Here is a 17,689-nt window from a genome sequence, read left to right as displayed (position 1 = left end):
TATTCAGGAAAACTGACTTAATTCACAAATCTGGCAGGGCCTTGTCTGTGCTACTTCTGGTTTTCCATCTAAAAGACCCCGGAGACAATGTAAAATGCTACAGTTAAATATTCTTATGTTATCTTTTAATCACACTGTGTGGATTAGAGATTTGGTGGTTAACTCCAAAAATAACTGTGATCACTGTAAGCAAGTTAATTAGATGCTTCTTTGCTTTGATGTGAGACAGTGAAAATGACACTAGTTTAGTTTTAGAAATGTTACACCATTGCACAGCGAAATGCCATGAAGGCCTGCATGTTTGTTGAGAGATGCTTTTGCTTGCTTTGCAGGACCAGTGGTTTTGGCGAGTGAGAAACAACAGAGTGATGGATGGGTACCCCATGCAAATTACTTACTTCTGGCGGGGCTTGCCTCCTAGTATCGATGCAGTTTATGAAAACAGTGATGGGAATTTTGTCTTCTTTAAAGGTAAGGAATGTTTCCCATGTTTTGCTTTGCTGTGTTTTGGTCATTTTGTGCAGGGTCCTATAGCACGCATAGAAACAAATAAGTAAAACCTGTTGAATGAGGTTAGGTATCTTATTCAATATTCTGAAATGAACTGTATATATTGACTAGAAATATAAATGAAGTAAAATCAATGATCATGTTTAACTCTCTAATTTGTTTTCTTATAAGGCATTCTCATATATAAGTCAAATTTAGAAAGCATTGTGTGATTTCTTAAAATTTTTAGATTTGGCTTAAAAGCACCACAAGAAGTAAATTATGGGGGCTCCTGGGTGGCTCAGTTGGTCCAACTCAGAGTCCAACTTCAGCTCAGGTCATGATCTCATGGTTTGTGAGTTCAAGCCCCATGTCCAGCTCTGTGCTGACAGCTCAGAGCCTGGAGCTTGCTTCGGATTCTGTGTCTCCCTCTCTTTCTGCTCCTCCTTTGCTCATTCTCTCTCTCTCTCTCTCTCTCTCTCTCTCTCTCTCTCTCAAAAATAAAAAAATATTTAAACATTTAAAAAAGGTAAATTATGAATGAATCAATTGATTAATTACTAAAAAGCCCTTTTTTCCATTAACTAAAGAGTTTTGTGGGGGTTTTTTTCCCCTCTTTTAGAGTATTTGGAATTGCTTATTGTTTTTATAAAATGAAGTCTATTTTACTTCTTATTTTCATATACAGTATAATCTCTTTAGCTTTACTTGATTTAATAAGTGTGTTAAATAGCTTCCAGTAAACTAACAAATTGCTCATAAAGGCTAAGAAAACTCATGAGTAGGAAAATAAAATTCACCCAATTAATTTTGCCCAATAAAATGTATTGCTTGTTATTTATCTAAGTGACAAATTTTAATTGCACAAATACTAACTGCCTCCCATACAAAAGTGAGATTACCTGAGAAAGTGAACTTAGTCAAGTGCCTGGAATTCTATCCTCAAAACTTTCTAGCATCCAAAACAATAAATCATAAGTGTGTGAGGGGAACACAGGGAAAGAGATGGAGTTGGAGGATTGACAGAATTGTGAGAAAATATTTGATAGAACTACTCTACAACCCAGCAATTGCACTACTAGGTACTGACCCAAAGGTTGCAAAAATACTGATTCAAAGGGGCACGTGCACCCCTAAGTTTATATAACAGCACTATCAATAATAGCCAAATAATGGAGAGAGCCCAAATGTCCATTGACTGATGAATAGATAAAGAAGATATGGAATATCTATACAATGGAAAATTACTCAGCCATAAAAATAATGAAATCTTGCCATTTGCAATGACATGGATGGAGCTAGAGTGTATTATGCTAAACAAAATAAATCAAAGAAAGACAAATGCCATATGACTTCACTCATGTATTTAATGAATTTAAGAAACAAAACAGATGAACATAGGGGAAAGAAAAAAAAAAGAGGGAGGTAAACCATAAGAGACTCTTAATGATACAGAACAAACGGTTGCTGGAGGAGAGGTGGGTGGAGGATGGGCTGGATGGGTGATGGGCATTAAGGAGGGCATTTGTTGGGATGCTCACTGGGTGTTATGTAAGTGATGAATCACTAAATTTTACTCCTGAAACCAATATTACACTAAATGTTAACCAACTGGAGTTTATTTTTATTTTTTTTAATTTTTTTTTTCAACGTTTATTTATTTTTGGGACAGAGAGAGACAGAACATGAACGGGGGAGGGGCAGAGAGAGAGGGAGACACAGAATCGGAAACAGGCTCCAGGCTCTGAGCTATCAGCCCAGAGCCCGATGCGGGGCTCGAACTCCCGGACCGCGAGATCGTGACCTGGCTGAAGTCGGACGCTTAACCGACTGCGCCACCCAGGCGCCCCAACTAACTGGAGTTTAAATAAAATTTTGAAACAAACTAAAAAGATATTTGAGCTGAAACTGAGAACTAGGGTGCAGAACATATCGATTGATTGCTGACTGATTGACTGATTGATTGAGTATATTAGCAAGAGCTTAAAGGACTGAAAAGAAGCTTAAACAGGGATGGAGATAGAAGGGAAGAAAAGGGGATCTTAACACCCCCCCCAAGAAAAGTAATTATTCCCGGGATCAAACTAGGTGAATTTGTAGTAATAATGAGAATAATGAAAACCTAGGGTATAAGAAACACTTGTAATATTTTAAGGGAGATCCAAACTATCCATATAAAATGAAAGTTAATACCTGGAATTTATTTTCTCTTTACAGTTCGTTCCTGGGGAAAAGCGGGGTAGAATACATTAGTTATAAGTACATGAGGATTCTGCAGGCACACTGCCAATTTTTAACACTTACTAGCCGTATGAACTGGGCAAGTCTCTCTGTCTCAGTTTCTCTATCTGAAAAATGGGGTTAGCATTACTCCCCATCTCAGAATTAGTTTGAGGACTGAATTAATTACTACATGTGAGACACTTGGCACACATAAGTGTTTGATAAATGTCAGCCATTACTCTTACTAGTATGATATTGGTAATCTTACTGCCCTCCTGCTATCCACAATAAGCATGTAAATGAAGTGGACGTGAAGGTACATTGCACCACTGTGGACAAAGAAAAGATAGCGGCAAAAGGTTCTGAATCTTCGGGGCATGATATTTTGGAAGGAAATTCCCCTCCCCTACACTTTTCTTTGGTCCTATGAGCAATGACAACAGAAAGAAAGGAGGAATAAGCCCGAGGTAGCTTTCAGCGTGAAGGCTGTCCCCAGAGGCCCTGTCTCACCACAGAATCATTAGTGCTCTCTGACAAAACTGCCTGAGCAGAACCGGGCCTAGTCATAAATCAGTGTTCTGACAGCTCTTTACTGCCTTAGGGCCTTCTCACCTTTATTCAGTTTGCTTCTCCTCACCCATTCACTTGTGGAATGGGCACCTCCTTTTCAGTTTCTCAACAGCCAACAGAAAAGGCACCTCCTCAGAATGTCCCTCTGTCCACCCTCTTTAAAGTCACGCCTTCCAGCTTGCACACAGTGTATGGAAAAAGTTGAAGTCACCTCTAGCATTCAAATGTAAATTACCTGAGAGATTTATCATATTTCCTTGCCACATTATTGTATTTTCAGTTCTTAGAACAGTGCTGGTGCATAGTAGGTGCTCTACGAACACTTGAATGAAAACAGTATAGGTGAATATGATGTGACTCAGTATGGTGTTTCTGATGTCACAACGCTAGCAATAGGAATAACTTTGCTTCGTGTCACAAATTTATTCAACTCCTGGCATGTTGTGTTTGCCAGTGATCTCTTCTGGTATATTGCCGGTTATCAAGAAATGTCTGATCTTAGAACTCTTGTCGGTCCACGGACCTTGTTGTGGTGCTTCCTTCCTCTAGTGTTCTCTCCACAGTACTTTCAGGGAAACCTTCTCCACACCCAGCCATGAATCTGCAGCTCCCCTGTTCCAATCATCACTGCTTTACCAGAGGGAGCCAAAAGCTCTGGGTAATGGCGGTAAGACCACCCCCTTCCCTAGTATTCACCTCCCCGCTGGCAGGAGAGCTAAGGCCCCAGAATTCTGGACTTCAGTTAATACACCACCCCCCTGTGCTACCCTCACCACAATAATCACAATTAAAGTGACCATTCCAGCTTGCCACCATCTCTTTATATCTTTGATCACCTCAAAAAGTCCAACTTTTCTGAGGGATCAAATCATTCCTCATCCCAAAACCATCCTCCTCGTTTTGCTCAGTGGGCCATGAAGCAGTCTACAGCTCATCCCTAGCAATCCAATCTCCCTCCCTGCTCTAATTCTCTACATACCATCTAGAAACTATACATTTAACTGATTTATTGCTCATAGGTATCCTTCCCGCTAGAATATCACCTCCATAAGGGCAAGTTCTTCTCTCCCCAACTCTTTTTTTCTTTTTTCTTTTTTCTTTTTTACTGTTATATTCCCTGTATCTTCAATCAGGGATTGACAGACTTTTTCAATAATGACCAAATAACGAATATTTTAGGCTTTGCTGCCCATGCCATCCCTATTACATATCCTTTCTTTTAACCTTTAAAAATGTAAAAAAAAAAAAAAAAACTCTTCCTAGGGCATGGGCTGTACAAAGGCAGGCATTGGTCATAGTTCGCTTACCTCTGTTTTAAACAATACCTGGGATATAGTAAACAGTAAACAAAGATTTATAGAACAAATAAAGAACAAAGTTCAAATCCCAATCTCTGTCTGTATTCACAGCCCAAACTTTAGGCAAAATTATATGTATGCATATTTGTCATATGCAGTGAGAGTTGTCAGTACCTAAGTTATAAAATCATGCAAACAACAGCAACTTATTCTCTAAAAATGTGATTAACTTGATATTCTTAACAGAACCTTTGCTCTTTGGTATGTTAAAGTATAGTGTATCAAAATATATTGACGTGTCTCTGCTTCCAGCTGAGACGGAACAATAGGGATCAGATTTACCCTCCTACGTAAACTCACCAACAATTGGACAAAGTATTTAAAACAATGATTTTCATGACACTGGACAGCAAGAAACAAAGGTTAGTGAACCTGAGAGTCAGGAAATAAAGAGAAATGATCCTGGATCCCAGTTTCCTGTTCGGGGAAAGTTTCCAGGCCATAGAACAAGTTGGGGTGGGGGGTGTCCAGGTGGTGTTCAGAAGACTGTCTCAGTTGAGGGTAACAGAGCAGAGAGTCAAAGCATAACAAGGTGGTTACAGTGCCCAGAACAAAGCAATGCCAAGGAGAGATGTGTACAGAGTGAGCATGCACACATCAGCAGAGGAACTCCCTAAAATATGGGAGAAGGAACTGGTCAGCATATGTATGTCGGGAAACTACTGAGGTGTAGAGTAAGAATCACTTCATAGGATGAAATAGAAGAGTTCCTGACTCTTACACAGAGCTAACAGTACTTATTCCCACGAGCCACCCCTCCATGGGCGTCAGATAGAGTACTGAAAAGGTCTTCTCTCAGAAGTGGGTAATGATTATCATAGAAGGAACATGTTCCACTCCTACCTAACAAATCTTGAAAGACCTGAAGCAATCAAATTGTTTCCAAGTAACATTCCTAGAGCAAAGATAAAGCATATTTATAAGGATACAAAAATATTCACCCGATGAGGTAAAACTCACAGCATCTAACCTCTCCCATAAGACTGGGAACAGACAAGGATGTCACACTTGTCCATTTTATTCAGTTTTGTACTGGAGATTTTATGTAGTGTAAAAAAAGGCAAGAGAGGAGCGCCTGGGTGGATCAGTCGATTGAGTGTCTGACTCATGATTTTGGCTCAGGTCATGATCTCATAGTTTGTGGCATTGAGCCCCGTGCTGATATCACAAAACCTGCTTGGGATTCTCTCTCCCCCTCTCTGTCTGCCTCTCCCTCCCTCTCTCTCTCTCTCTCTCTCTCTCAAAATAAATAAATAAACATTTTTTTAAAAGGCAAGAGAGGGGAACCTGAGTGGCTCAGTTGGTTAAGCATTGAGTTCAGCTCAGGCCATGATCTCATGGTCCATGAGTTTGAGCCCTGCGTCAGATTCTGTGGTGACAGCTTGGAGCCTGGAGCCTACTTCAATTCTGTGTCTCCCTCTCTCTCTCTTTACCCCTACCCCTCTTGCACTCTGTTTCTTTCTCAAAAATAAATATTTCAAAAAACTTTTAAAGAAATATAATAAATAAAACTATATTCATGGACAATATGACTGTCTGTTGAAAATCAGATGCAATCAACCAATTATCTATAATGAACAAGTGAATTTAATAAGTATACAGGATATAAGATCATTATACAAAAAGTAATTGTATTTCTATACAGGAACTGTGAGGGGTCTGAGTTTTTTATCCTATTTGTAAGCTACCATGTTGGCCTGCCTCACTTTCATGGATATTGGTAGAAACACAAGATTCCTGAGTCAGAGAAAAAGAAAGAGACAAAAGTGTAGCCAGAGTATAGCCTTTGTATGACTCGCCTAAACCCCTGATTCTCAAAGGCTGATATGAAGAGGGCCAGGTGACACCTGTACGTGTAATCAGTTAAATTGTAGGAAAGGAACCACAAGCTTAGAGAACCTAAATATTTCATAATGAGCAGTAAGCCTGCTTAAATTTTATCCCAAAGGGAAACATTTTCTATATTATACTGGACAATAAACAAATCTTTCCTTTGCTGTGGAGGAGGCACACTCTATAACCCAAGATTGTTTTTGTTATACAAATATATTTGTAAATATAGTCTAGAACAAAGGCAGTCATTGCCTCTGCTCACCAGACATGCTGAAAATCAAGTGACCTATGGAGAATTATCTCCCATCACATAGAAGCAAACAGTCATGAATTGAAAATTTAAGAGAAAAAAATTACAATAGCATCAAAAAGTATCAAAGACTTAGGGATCAATCCAAAAGATACATGAATAATCTCTACACTGAAAACTATAAACTTTTGCTAAATGAAGTAAAGAAGACAAATAAATGGAAAAATATGTCTTATTGATGTGGAAGACTCAGTATTATTATAACTCTCACCAAATTTATCTGAACATTAAGTGCAGTCCCAATCAAAATCCCAGGAAGGCTTTTTGTAGAAATTATCATGCAGATTCCAAAATTCATGTGCAAATACAAAGGACCTAGTATAGACAAAACCACTTCTAGAACACTAATTAAGCACTGAAAGTCTTATTTTAGACCTATAGTAATCAGTGTGGCATTGTCATAAACAATTAAAAGAAATCTGTGTAATAGAATTGAGTCCAGAAACAGACTAAGAACAGATATACAAGTAATTCTGACAGAGGTACAAAGGAAATTCAGTGGAGAAAAGATAATCTTTTCAACAAATGGTGCTGAAAACATAGGATATCCATATGCAAAAAAATAAACTCTAATCCAAACTTTGCACCATATATAGAAATTATCTAAAAATGGTGCTAACATCTCTAAATGTAGAATCATAACTATAAAACAACTAGAAAAAAATAAGAGACAAATATATGTGACTTTGGTTTAGACAAAATTTCTTATGTTTGATGCCAAAAATCACAATCCATAAAAGAAAACTTAATGAATTGGATTTCATCCAAATTAAAAATCTCTGCTCTTCAGGGCACCTGGGTGGCTCAGTTGGTTAAGCATCAGACTCCTGATTTTGGCTCAGGTCATGATCTTGCAGTTCATGGGTTCAAGCCCTGCATCAGGCTCTGCACTGACAGCATGGAACCTGCTTGGGGTTCTCTGTCTCCCCTGTCTCCCTCTCTCTCTGCCCCTCTCCCAGTCATGAGCTCTCTCACTCTCTTTCTCAAAAGTAAACATTAAAAAAAATTCTGCTCTTCAAAGATACTTTGAAGAGAATAAAAGACATGCCAAAGACTAGATTTATGCAAACCATATATATGAAGGATTTGTATCCAGAATATATAAAGATGTCTCAAAACTGAAAAAGAAAATAAGCAACTCAATAAAAGTGAGTGAAGGATTTCAGTAGAAACTTCACCAGGGATGGTATATGGATGGCAAATGGCCACATAAAAAGATGCTTAACAGTATCAGTCATTAGGAAGATGTAAGTTAAAACCACAATGAGATACTACTGCATACTTGTTAGAATGGCCAAAATTAAAAAGACTGATCATGCCAAGTGTTGATAATTCCTTTAAAACATAAATACATAGCTACTGTATGAACCAGCCATTGCGCTCTTAGGTATTTTCTCAAGACAAATGAGAACATATGTCCAAAGATATCTACCCAAATATTCAAAACATAAGTATTTGTAATCAACTCAAATTAGAAATAATTCAAATATCCTCAACTGATGAATGGATTATGAAACTGATATGTCAATATAATGAAATACTACTTAGCAATACAAAAGGATGAATTACTAACTTACATTACAACATGGATGAACCTCAAAATAATTACACTTAGTAAAATAATTCAGACAAAAAATAGTACTCATATTAAACTCTAGAAAATGCAAATTGATCTATAGTGACAGAAAGTTGCTGAGGACAGGTGAGAATTGAGCAGGAGGGAATACGGAGGAGCATGAGAAATTTTAGGGTGATCAGTATATTCACTATCTTGATTGTATTGATATTTTGACATATACATACATATGTGAAAACTTAACAAATTATGTACTGAAATAGGTGCTATTTATTGAATGTCAGTGGTACCACAGTACAGCTTTACTAAAAAACAGCTTTACTAAGCACATCAGCTTATGTTGGAATAGTTCAACTATTTCATAAATTTAAGTATTCTGGTGACTCTGGGTAGTAAAATTTTATTCCTTCAATGTTCCACAGTGTGTTAATTATAATCATCCAAATTAATACTATTCTGGTTTCAGTCCCTTACTTGAGCCCAGTGGTAATTAAGCAGAGTGTCCCCTTTATGAGCAGGGATGCCTCCTTCTCAGCAACCTCTCTTCTTGGTTACATTTCTAGTGTCATTGAGAATAGTAGATTGAGAAATTAACTAAGTCTTAATATAGTCTCGTTCCACTTACTGAAGATATATTTAAAACATTATGTAATTTCAATTTAATCTTAGAATTTGCTGCTTATAATGATTAGAATGTATTTTCTAGTATGTATTTTTATTGGAATGGCTATAAAATAGATTGATGCCCACATTTGAAATAATTTCATCATTGTTATTTTATTTTGCTTTTCTATATTATTTTTTCTCTGTATTATAATTTCCCTCTTCTTATTTTTATTTTTTAGTTATGTTTTACTGTGTTGTCACATATTTTTCCTTTAAGGGCCCTCAAATTTGTGTGTAATTAAACAGGTATAAGTAAGTAGGTAAATAGTTTAAGGGATTTTTTCATTCTACCTCACATATGCATGGGTGTGTTATTGTTTTTAAAAAGGACATAATGTCTCCCTTTACTAATCAAGGTACTCAGTGTAGCTGCTTGTATTAGAATGTGAGGCCAATGTACAAACTCCTCAATTTCAGCTGGTCAGCTATCTTAACATCATTCAGGTAAATTGAATATAATAGAGTAACATGTCATGAGTACAATCAAGCCAGATGTTTATATTCTCAATTACTAGTCATATTCAGGCTGAATGGTTATGGGATAATAATATCAAAAATCTATGTTGAAAATGGAGTTGGCGTAATTCTCTCAACTGAAAATAATTTTTAAAATGAAGTCTCCGGTGTTGTCAAAATCAGTAACAGTCAAAATCAAGTAGTTGAAAAGTCTCAAAATTCATATTGTTGCTATCACTTAGTAATTTTAAGCAGTACTTATTTGACAGCTTCATTTCAAGAGGCAAAAATCGCTTACAGAATTGGAAGTGAATTATCTAGGGTGTAAAAGAGCAGGATAATAAAGTTTGGGAATATGCAGTCATTCAAAACACGTGCATTAAAAAAGAAGAGGTGTCTAACATGTGGCACTGGAAGATGGCAAAGAAAATAGCCGTTTAAGAAATTATTTATGTAATTTACATTGTTACTTTATTTCAAATACTCCTGTAAACCAGCAATTTCTTAATGGTACTTACAAATCCTCACTCTTGAAAGGTTTAGGGAGTGCTAATGAAATTCATTTGAGGTAGAAATACACCTTTTCTTGCATAGTGCAATGAATAACTAAAAGATCTTTTACTATAAATAGATGATTACAATGATTATTTCCTTATGGGAGGTAATGGGAAATTTATGCCTAAAGAGCTACACCAGATTAAGAAATTTACATTCACTGGCCCTTGATACACATAAAAATAGAATCATAGCATGTGAATTGTGCTATTTTCTTGAATTCTAAATATTCAAAGAATTTTAATATTAATGTTTATGTTATATATTGACATGAAGTCATCATCTAAACCAAGGGACTAAACATATAATATTTGAAAACTCCCTTGATAATATACCTCTGCTTATTTATAACAATCCAAAAGTCTATGGTGTGTTTTTATTATTGCTGTGTTTGTTCCCATTTTAAACTACAATATTTTCCCATCAGTGAAACCTGTGTCTAATTTTTTTCTCATTATCCAAAATTTTAATCATATCCTTTTATTTACCATGTCAGTTTGAGTTCCCTGGGAAGCAAACAGTGAGATAAAGATCGAGGAAAGAAATAAACCTCTGAAGGCAAAGAGGGAAAAGGCAAGACTGGCCTAGAAAGCCTTGGACTGTGCTGTGGATGTGACAGAGTCTTGGAGAACCAAATGGGGAGCTCCATAGCAAAGACTGTCCGTTAGAGGAGTCTCAAGTAGGGCAGAAATGGCCAGGATCTAGGATGTGCCATGCTCTGTCACTGGCTGGAAGCTGCTGAAGAAGAGCATCATGGCTTTGGCCCCGCCAAAGCCACTTAGCTGACTTCTTGGCCCAATTATCAGATCCAAAGGCCTTCATATGATAGACCAGCTCACTTTCTTTCTTTTTCTTTCTTTCTTTCTTTCTTTCTTTCTTTCTTTCTTTCTTTCCCTTTCTTTCTCTTTTTCTTTCCATATTTCTTTCATTCTTTCCATCTTTCTTTTTTTCTTTCAGATTTTGTTTTATTTTGAGAGAGAGAGAGAGAGAGAGAGGGAAAGTGAGAGGGGTCAGGGGCAGAGGGAGAGAAAGAGAATCTTAATTAGGCTCCACACTCAACATGGAGCCCCATGCGGGGCTCGATCTCACAACTGTAAGATCATGACCTGAGCCAAAATCAAGAGTTGGACGCTTAACCGACTGAACCACCCAGGTGCTCTCGGTTCTTTCTCGAAGAGAAATCTAATAAGCTACTAATGCAATGGCTGCCACATTTGCGGAAGTATTCAAAACTCTCTGCTTACTAGATGATGTTGTAAAACCTGGAAAAATAAATGCTGGTGGCAAAAAGCCGTATGAACTCCAGAGTTGGCCATTTGTTCAAATTTCTTGAGTAACCAGCCTGTAAACAATACAGAAATTAAAACTTAATCCAAATAATTGGCACTAATGTAGATCTGTGTACTTAATCATGTATTATGGATATTATTTATTTGAATTGGTAGCAAGCAAATTTGAACGATGGAATATTGTGTTATACAATAAGTACCACTTATCGGGTACCATGATCTGGGTATGGCATGGATATGTTATACATTTGATCCCTCATTATTTCAAGAGCTCTGGATGAGAGGTGTTAGTACCTTATGTGCACAGTAGGAAAGGAAGATTCGGGTTTTACTTTTCCAAGATCTCCCAGCTAACAATTGGCAGGGCTATCACCCCTTAGTCCTATCTACTTTTGAGGCTGTTGAATGTTCCATTACACCACAGCATCTAATACGGAAAATATTAATTCTTCATGAGTTTTTCCCCCAAATATCTGAAGTATTCTCCAAGCATATATCAATGTTGCACAATAATTAGCCCAATGAACAATAGTTACTGAATAATCTAAGTGCAGCCTTCATTTATATGAAGAAAATCCAGGCTTTAAGGAATTAATGTTTTCATTTTTAATGTAAAAGGATGCAAAGCAAATACCTTCGACTTTGTGGATCATATGCTTTTCAATCATAACTACTAAACTTTCTCATTGTAGGGTGAAAGCAGACTAGACAATATGTAATGAATAGGTGTGACTGCCTTCTGATAAAATTTTATTTACAAAAACAGGCAGCAGCTGGTGGCCCAAGTTTACTAACCATTGTTGTAATAGAAGATACAAAATATAAATGTGTAAGTAGAATTTTGTGGACTCTAATAAGACAAAAATATAGTTGATTTTTTTAGTTAATAAATTTTAAAGAGTATCTGATTACTGAGGATACAATGAACAAGGCATGAGCAGAATGCAGTGGATTAATTAATAAACACTTCCAATAATAAATGTGGAGTGATTACTTGATAAAGCAGGAAGGAAGGAAAAGATCATCAGCAATTCTGAAAGCCAGACAGAGTGTAAATGTGTACTATTAAGAGAGTCAATTTGGAATAGCAAGTTGAGTATTGAATTAAAATACCTGATCTGTTGTACAAATATATCAGCAACTGGTTGTGTGTTTTAAGAACATCACTTTTTTGGCCTGTAAAATAAATGTCTTAGGCTGGATTCTCAACCTTTTTTCTGATCTGATACATCTGAACAATAAAAATAGTGCACTCCCATTAGTAACAGTGTGCCAGTCCAAGAGTGTTAGAAAAGCAGGTATTAATTTGGCTTGACAAAAATGTTAAAAAATCATTAGACACTACAGTTTTCCTTTTAAGAATAAGCATGTAATTTAAAAATTCTTCATGGGATTATTTGTTTAGTGTCTATTTCCTCTGCTGGTCCATCAATTTTACAAGAGCAAGAATCTGTGTGTTTCCTTCATTGGTATCTATAGCTCCAAGTTCAGTGACTGGCTATAAGAGGCTCATAATAAACAGACATTGCATGGATGGATGAATGGATGGATGGATGGATGGATGGATGGATGAATCTCACTGAGGAATTACTGGAATAGATGGTCTGTAAAGTCATTTCCAACTGTAAACATTCTTTGAGGTTATTCTTTTTATTTATAAAGCTTCTCTGTCTTTAACTCAGACTTGTTGATATTTTCCCTTGCATTCTGCCAAGTACAATGTCAGTAAGGACCAGTTCTTTCCACTTGCTCCAGAATATGTCAACCTTGTAGGAAATCCAGTAAATGCCTTCATTCTGTCAAAGAGGCAATATTTTCCTTGAGAAGCAGAATGTCTGATCATAAGGCAGTAAAAAATCTACCTCTCCAATGTAACAACAAAAAAAGAATTGAATATGAATCTCACATACTTAATCAAAACTCTTAAAAAGAGAAACAAAATTACTTCAGTGTTGTCGTGTGAAAATCTTACCTCAAGATACAAAAAGAATTGTATAATTGTATTTCCTTAATTAACACCTGGAGAATTAAATGTATAACTCATAATCATTGTTGAGTTATTTTCTTGAATTCTAAACCACAAATATTCAGCAGGCAAGGTGTTATTTTTAACATTTTTTGTGTTTAAGTGCTGGGATCTCATAATGTAACCTTATAGCAAATATTTGCTGATGAGTTTTCTGTTTTGTTTTGTTTTTTGAAGGGACTATAAGTGCATTAAAAAAAAAATCCCCTGCTATGTTCCAAACGGAGGGGGGGAGGAGCACTTAATTGAAATCTTCTATACAAAGGCCTTGATTATTAAAAGTGAAAGGCTCATTGTTTCTCCTTTTTATTGACTGAAAACTCTTGACCACTAGTATAGGCAAGTACTTCTGAAACACATTTTTTAAGAGTTGTTTTACTTTAATAACAAGAATTTCCTGGAAGACTGTAACTGTTATTCTTTTTTCACACATTATTGCCTTCTGAGACACCCTGGAAAACATAAATTAGGCTTCTGTAAACACTCTCTCATGCTACATGCACCAGGGCATCCTGGGTATCTATGAGCCTCTCGATATCACTACAAAGCCTGGAAAGAGTATGAAGAAATTTTCATGGATAGGATAGAGATAAGGAACTACAAACAGAAGTATTCTAAAGCATGCTAGAATGTTTCTGCTTAAAAGAACTGATAACCAATTGAGTATAGCTGATAACAGGTTTACTCTAAATAGCTATATGGGAGGCATTGGAACCGTATTATCCTTTCCCAATTAAAACTGAGACGACAGGAAAGAACGTAATAGTCACTGAGGTATAGGTAGCACACAGAGCAGGACTTTATTTTCATTGTATTGTTTCAAGACTGTCTATTTTAAATGACACATAGATATGACTAAAATATATAGCAAGCTGAGAAACAGCTGTCTGGATTTTCCATCTCCCTGATTCTGGCAAGGAAGTGATCTGGGCCCTTGGGATGTGTTTTTTCTTTATAAAATATTCAAATTAAACAATGGCTCAGGATAGGGGTATATTTTTATGATAGTATTTCCCAACACAGAGTTAAATATAAGTAATTAAATAACCCTTCAACATAATACAGGGGCATGCCTTTTTATTTTCTTGGACTTCTTAGTGGTTATAAAACTCATTTTTTGGGGGGCGCCTGGGTGGCGCAGTCGGTTAAGCGTCCGACTTCGGCCAGGTCACGATCTCGCGGTCCGTGAGTTCGAGCCCCGCGTCGGGCTCTGGGCTGATGGCTCAGAGCCTGGAGCCTGTTTCCGATTCTGTGTCTCCCTCTCTCTCTGCCCCTCGCCCACTCATGCTCTGTCTCTCTCTGTCCCAAAAATAAATAAACGTTGAAAAAAAAAATTAAAACTCATTTTTTTCTGCTCTACTAACAAGATTCAAGACAGGGCCCACAATGTAATTTATGTAGACTTTTTATTTTTGTTTTGATCTTATCTTTGGTCTTATCTTTGGTTGTTTGTGTATACTAAACATGGGTCTTTGAATTAATAACCATTTATTAAGCACCTACTAATTTTCAACCATTATACATAAGGTACTGCAGGAAGTGCCAGTTACAGTGTTTGTCCACATCAAGTTGTTCACAGCCTAGAGCAGGTGGCAAGCTTGTGATCCATTAATGCACTAAATTATATGTACTAAAAGTGCACTAAGTAATATGATAAAGAAGAAGCCTGGGTACTCTGGCAATGTGAGAGGCCCACCTTACTCAGATAGGAACTGCTTTCCAGAGAAATGATGTTAAGTGAAGTTTTGAAAGAGTCGTACCCACTTTCCAGAAACGGAAATAAATGGAATGTAGATGAAATAAGAGATTTATATTGAGAAGAACCCTGAAATGACATAGATGAATTTGGGTTTTATGCTGAATGCAATGACAAACCACTGAAAAGTTTAAACAAAAGAGAGATAAAATCAGGTATGCATTTTAGACAGATCCCTTTAATGACCTTGTGGAAGACAGATAAAAGTGAGACTGGAGTCAAGGAGACAAAAAAAGAACTTATTGGGGTCCTGGGTGGCTCAGTCCATTGAGTGTCTGACTTCTGCTCAGGTCATGATCTCATGGTTCATGGTTTTGAGCCCCACATCGGGCTCATTGCTGTCAGCATAAAGCCTGCTTCAGATCTCTGCCCCCTCTCTCTCTCTGCCCCTCCCCTGCTCATGCTTTCTCTCTCAAAAATAAAAATAAACATTTATTTTTAAAAAAGAAAGTTATTGAAACGATGCAAGTTAGAACATTAAAATGTCGCTCTCAAGGCACATGGATGGAAGACAGCATGGTGCACTGGCTAAAGCCAGGACTTTGGCTAACAGACTTGAGCTTAAGCACATCAAATACCTTGTGTGGTGTTTGCATGGCCGAAATTTATACTGAATAATCTTACTCAGTTAAAAGAAAAAATAACCCAACAGGATTAATTGAGTTTAGGGTGGATGTGGGATGTGTGACAGTAATTCACTCAAGAACTGTTACACTTGCCATCTCTCTCATAGGCCTCCTGATCTCTCTCCTATGTGTACTTTTGCTCACTGCATCTATTCCATTTTGTTTTCTGTTTCAATTCACGTCTTTGGTTACCCAATTTATACATCCTCATAATGTCTGCTTGCCTATGGTCGTCATGGCTTCTCAAGCCTCAGACCATATAATGAATAGTCAATCCCCTCTGCTGAATGGGAATGTCTCTCAATATTCCCTGGGTCAGGTTCCCAAGAAAGAAGAACAGATGGGTCTGCTCATCCCTGCCCATCTGCCTAGCCTAGAATCCATAACTTTACAGAATTTTGACTGGCTCTAGGCTTGGATGGTAATGTATGGGGGAGATATGGAGTATAATGAGACCTACTTCACAGCATGGGAGCAAGACAATCACCTTTAGAAGGGATAACTGAAAAGCTTACCTAGTACCAGTGGCAATATGAATGGACTGCAAGGGACAGGTTCAAGGAAGAATTTAGTAATCAAATTAGCTAAATATAATGATCCATCAGGTATGAAAAACAATAAACAGGAAGCCTGCAGATGTTTACTACATTACTACCAACAGAATAATTAGTGTGTCATCCACCCAAATAGTTGAAACAAGAAGAAAGGTCCTTTGATGAGTTCAAATTTGAACTTGTGGGTCAACTTTATAGAAAACCCCAGTAGATACCTATATATACCATTTGGCTTTCAAGAGCTGTTAGGATTACAGATAGCCATTGATGGCCACTCTCTTTTTTGACTTCTAAGGTTTTCTTTTACTTTAGTCTTCCTCCCTGCCTCGTCTGCCTCCTTTGCATTTGTCTCCTCTTTGAGGGACATAGATTTCTAGAAGCCCAATTCTGGTTCCTCTTCACCTTTCCTCTATATATTCTCTATATATTATTTTATATATATTCTTCTCTCTCTCTCTCTCTCTCTCTATATATATATATATATATATATATACATAAATCCTAAATTAGTGAACACCATATTTATGCTTGTGACTTTACAAATTGTTATCTTCAAACTCACATATCCAGTTGCTTCCTTGACTTCAATATCTCACTGACATCTCAGACTCTTGATTTGAGCCCCCTATAGCCCATCCACCGCAGTCTTCTTTGGCTTATTTTATATCACAATTCTTCTCTTGCTTACAAAAGTCAGAATTTGAGGATTATCCTTGATCCTATCTGTTTTATAATTCCCCACAGCCAACCCAACAGCAATGCCTATCAATTCCATCTCCAAAATGTGTCATAAGTCCATTTTCTCCTTTCCATCAGTATTGCTGTCACCTGATTATAGGCTACTAGCAAAGAATTTTTTAACTATTTTTTAACTATTTAGTGGCTTCCTATTTCACTTTAGAATGAAGTTCAAAATTTGATAAAGGCCACATGATCCTTACGTCTACCCTTCCCATACATTCCAACAACATTGTATCCTAGCTCTCTAACAAGGTTCTTCCCATTAAGGCATTTGTCCTTGGTGTTTCCACCCCATCAAACCATCTTCACTGAGCTGGCTTTTTTGAATTATGTTAAGTTACAAATCACGCCTCATTTGAATAAAGGGATCTTTCCCGTGTCTGATACAACCAATTCTTCCCATCCCATCACTTTTACATTAAGGCATTTTTTTTTTGTATTTTTATAGTATTTTTCTCTCCAAAATTACCTTTGTTTGCTTGTCTAAGTTCAGTTTTCCCATACCCATTGGGTAGAATCTAAGCTCCATAAAGCAGAGGTGGTGCCCTTGTTATTCAGTGCTGCATCTCTATGCCTAAAATAGTGCCTAGTAAGTGCACTAAAGTAAGTTTTGATGAAAGATTCAACTAATTAACTCTTGCAAAAGAGCATTAGCAGGTCT

At 36.9% G+C, this 17,689-nt stretch overlaps 1 protein-coding gene across 3 annotated transcripts in view; it reads left to right on the top strand.

Moving 5' to 3' along the window:
* MMP16 (matrix metallopeptidase 16) overlaps nucleotides 1-17,689 on the top strand; it is a 311,611-nt gene that overhangs the window by 248,751 nt on the left and 45,171 nt on the right. For all 3 annotated transcript variants that reach the window (XM_040493926.1, XM_040493925.1, XM_040493923.1), the window contains exon 7: nucleotides 333-471. In XM_040493926.1, coding sequence (XP_040349860.1) covers nucleotides 333-471 — 139 coding nt within the window. The remainder of the gene's footprint in view (nucleotides 1-332; nucleotides 472-17,689) is intronic.

This window comes from Herpailurus yagouaroundi, unplaced genomic scaffold (genome assembly GCF_014898765.1).
Source record: "Herpailurus yagouaroundi ecotype Mexico unplaced genomic scaffold, PumYag 186, whole genome shotgun sequence".
Classification (NCBI taxonomy): Eukaryota; Metazoa; Chordata; class Mammalia; order Carnivora; family Felidae; genus Herpailurus; species Herpailurus yagouaroundi.
The sequence above is the reverse complement of the archived record's forward strand: the minus strand, read 5'-3'. Positions and strand labels throughout refer to the sequence as shown.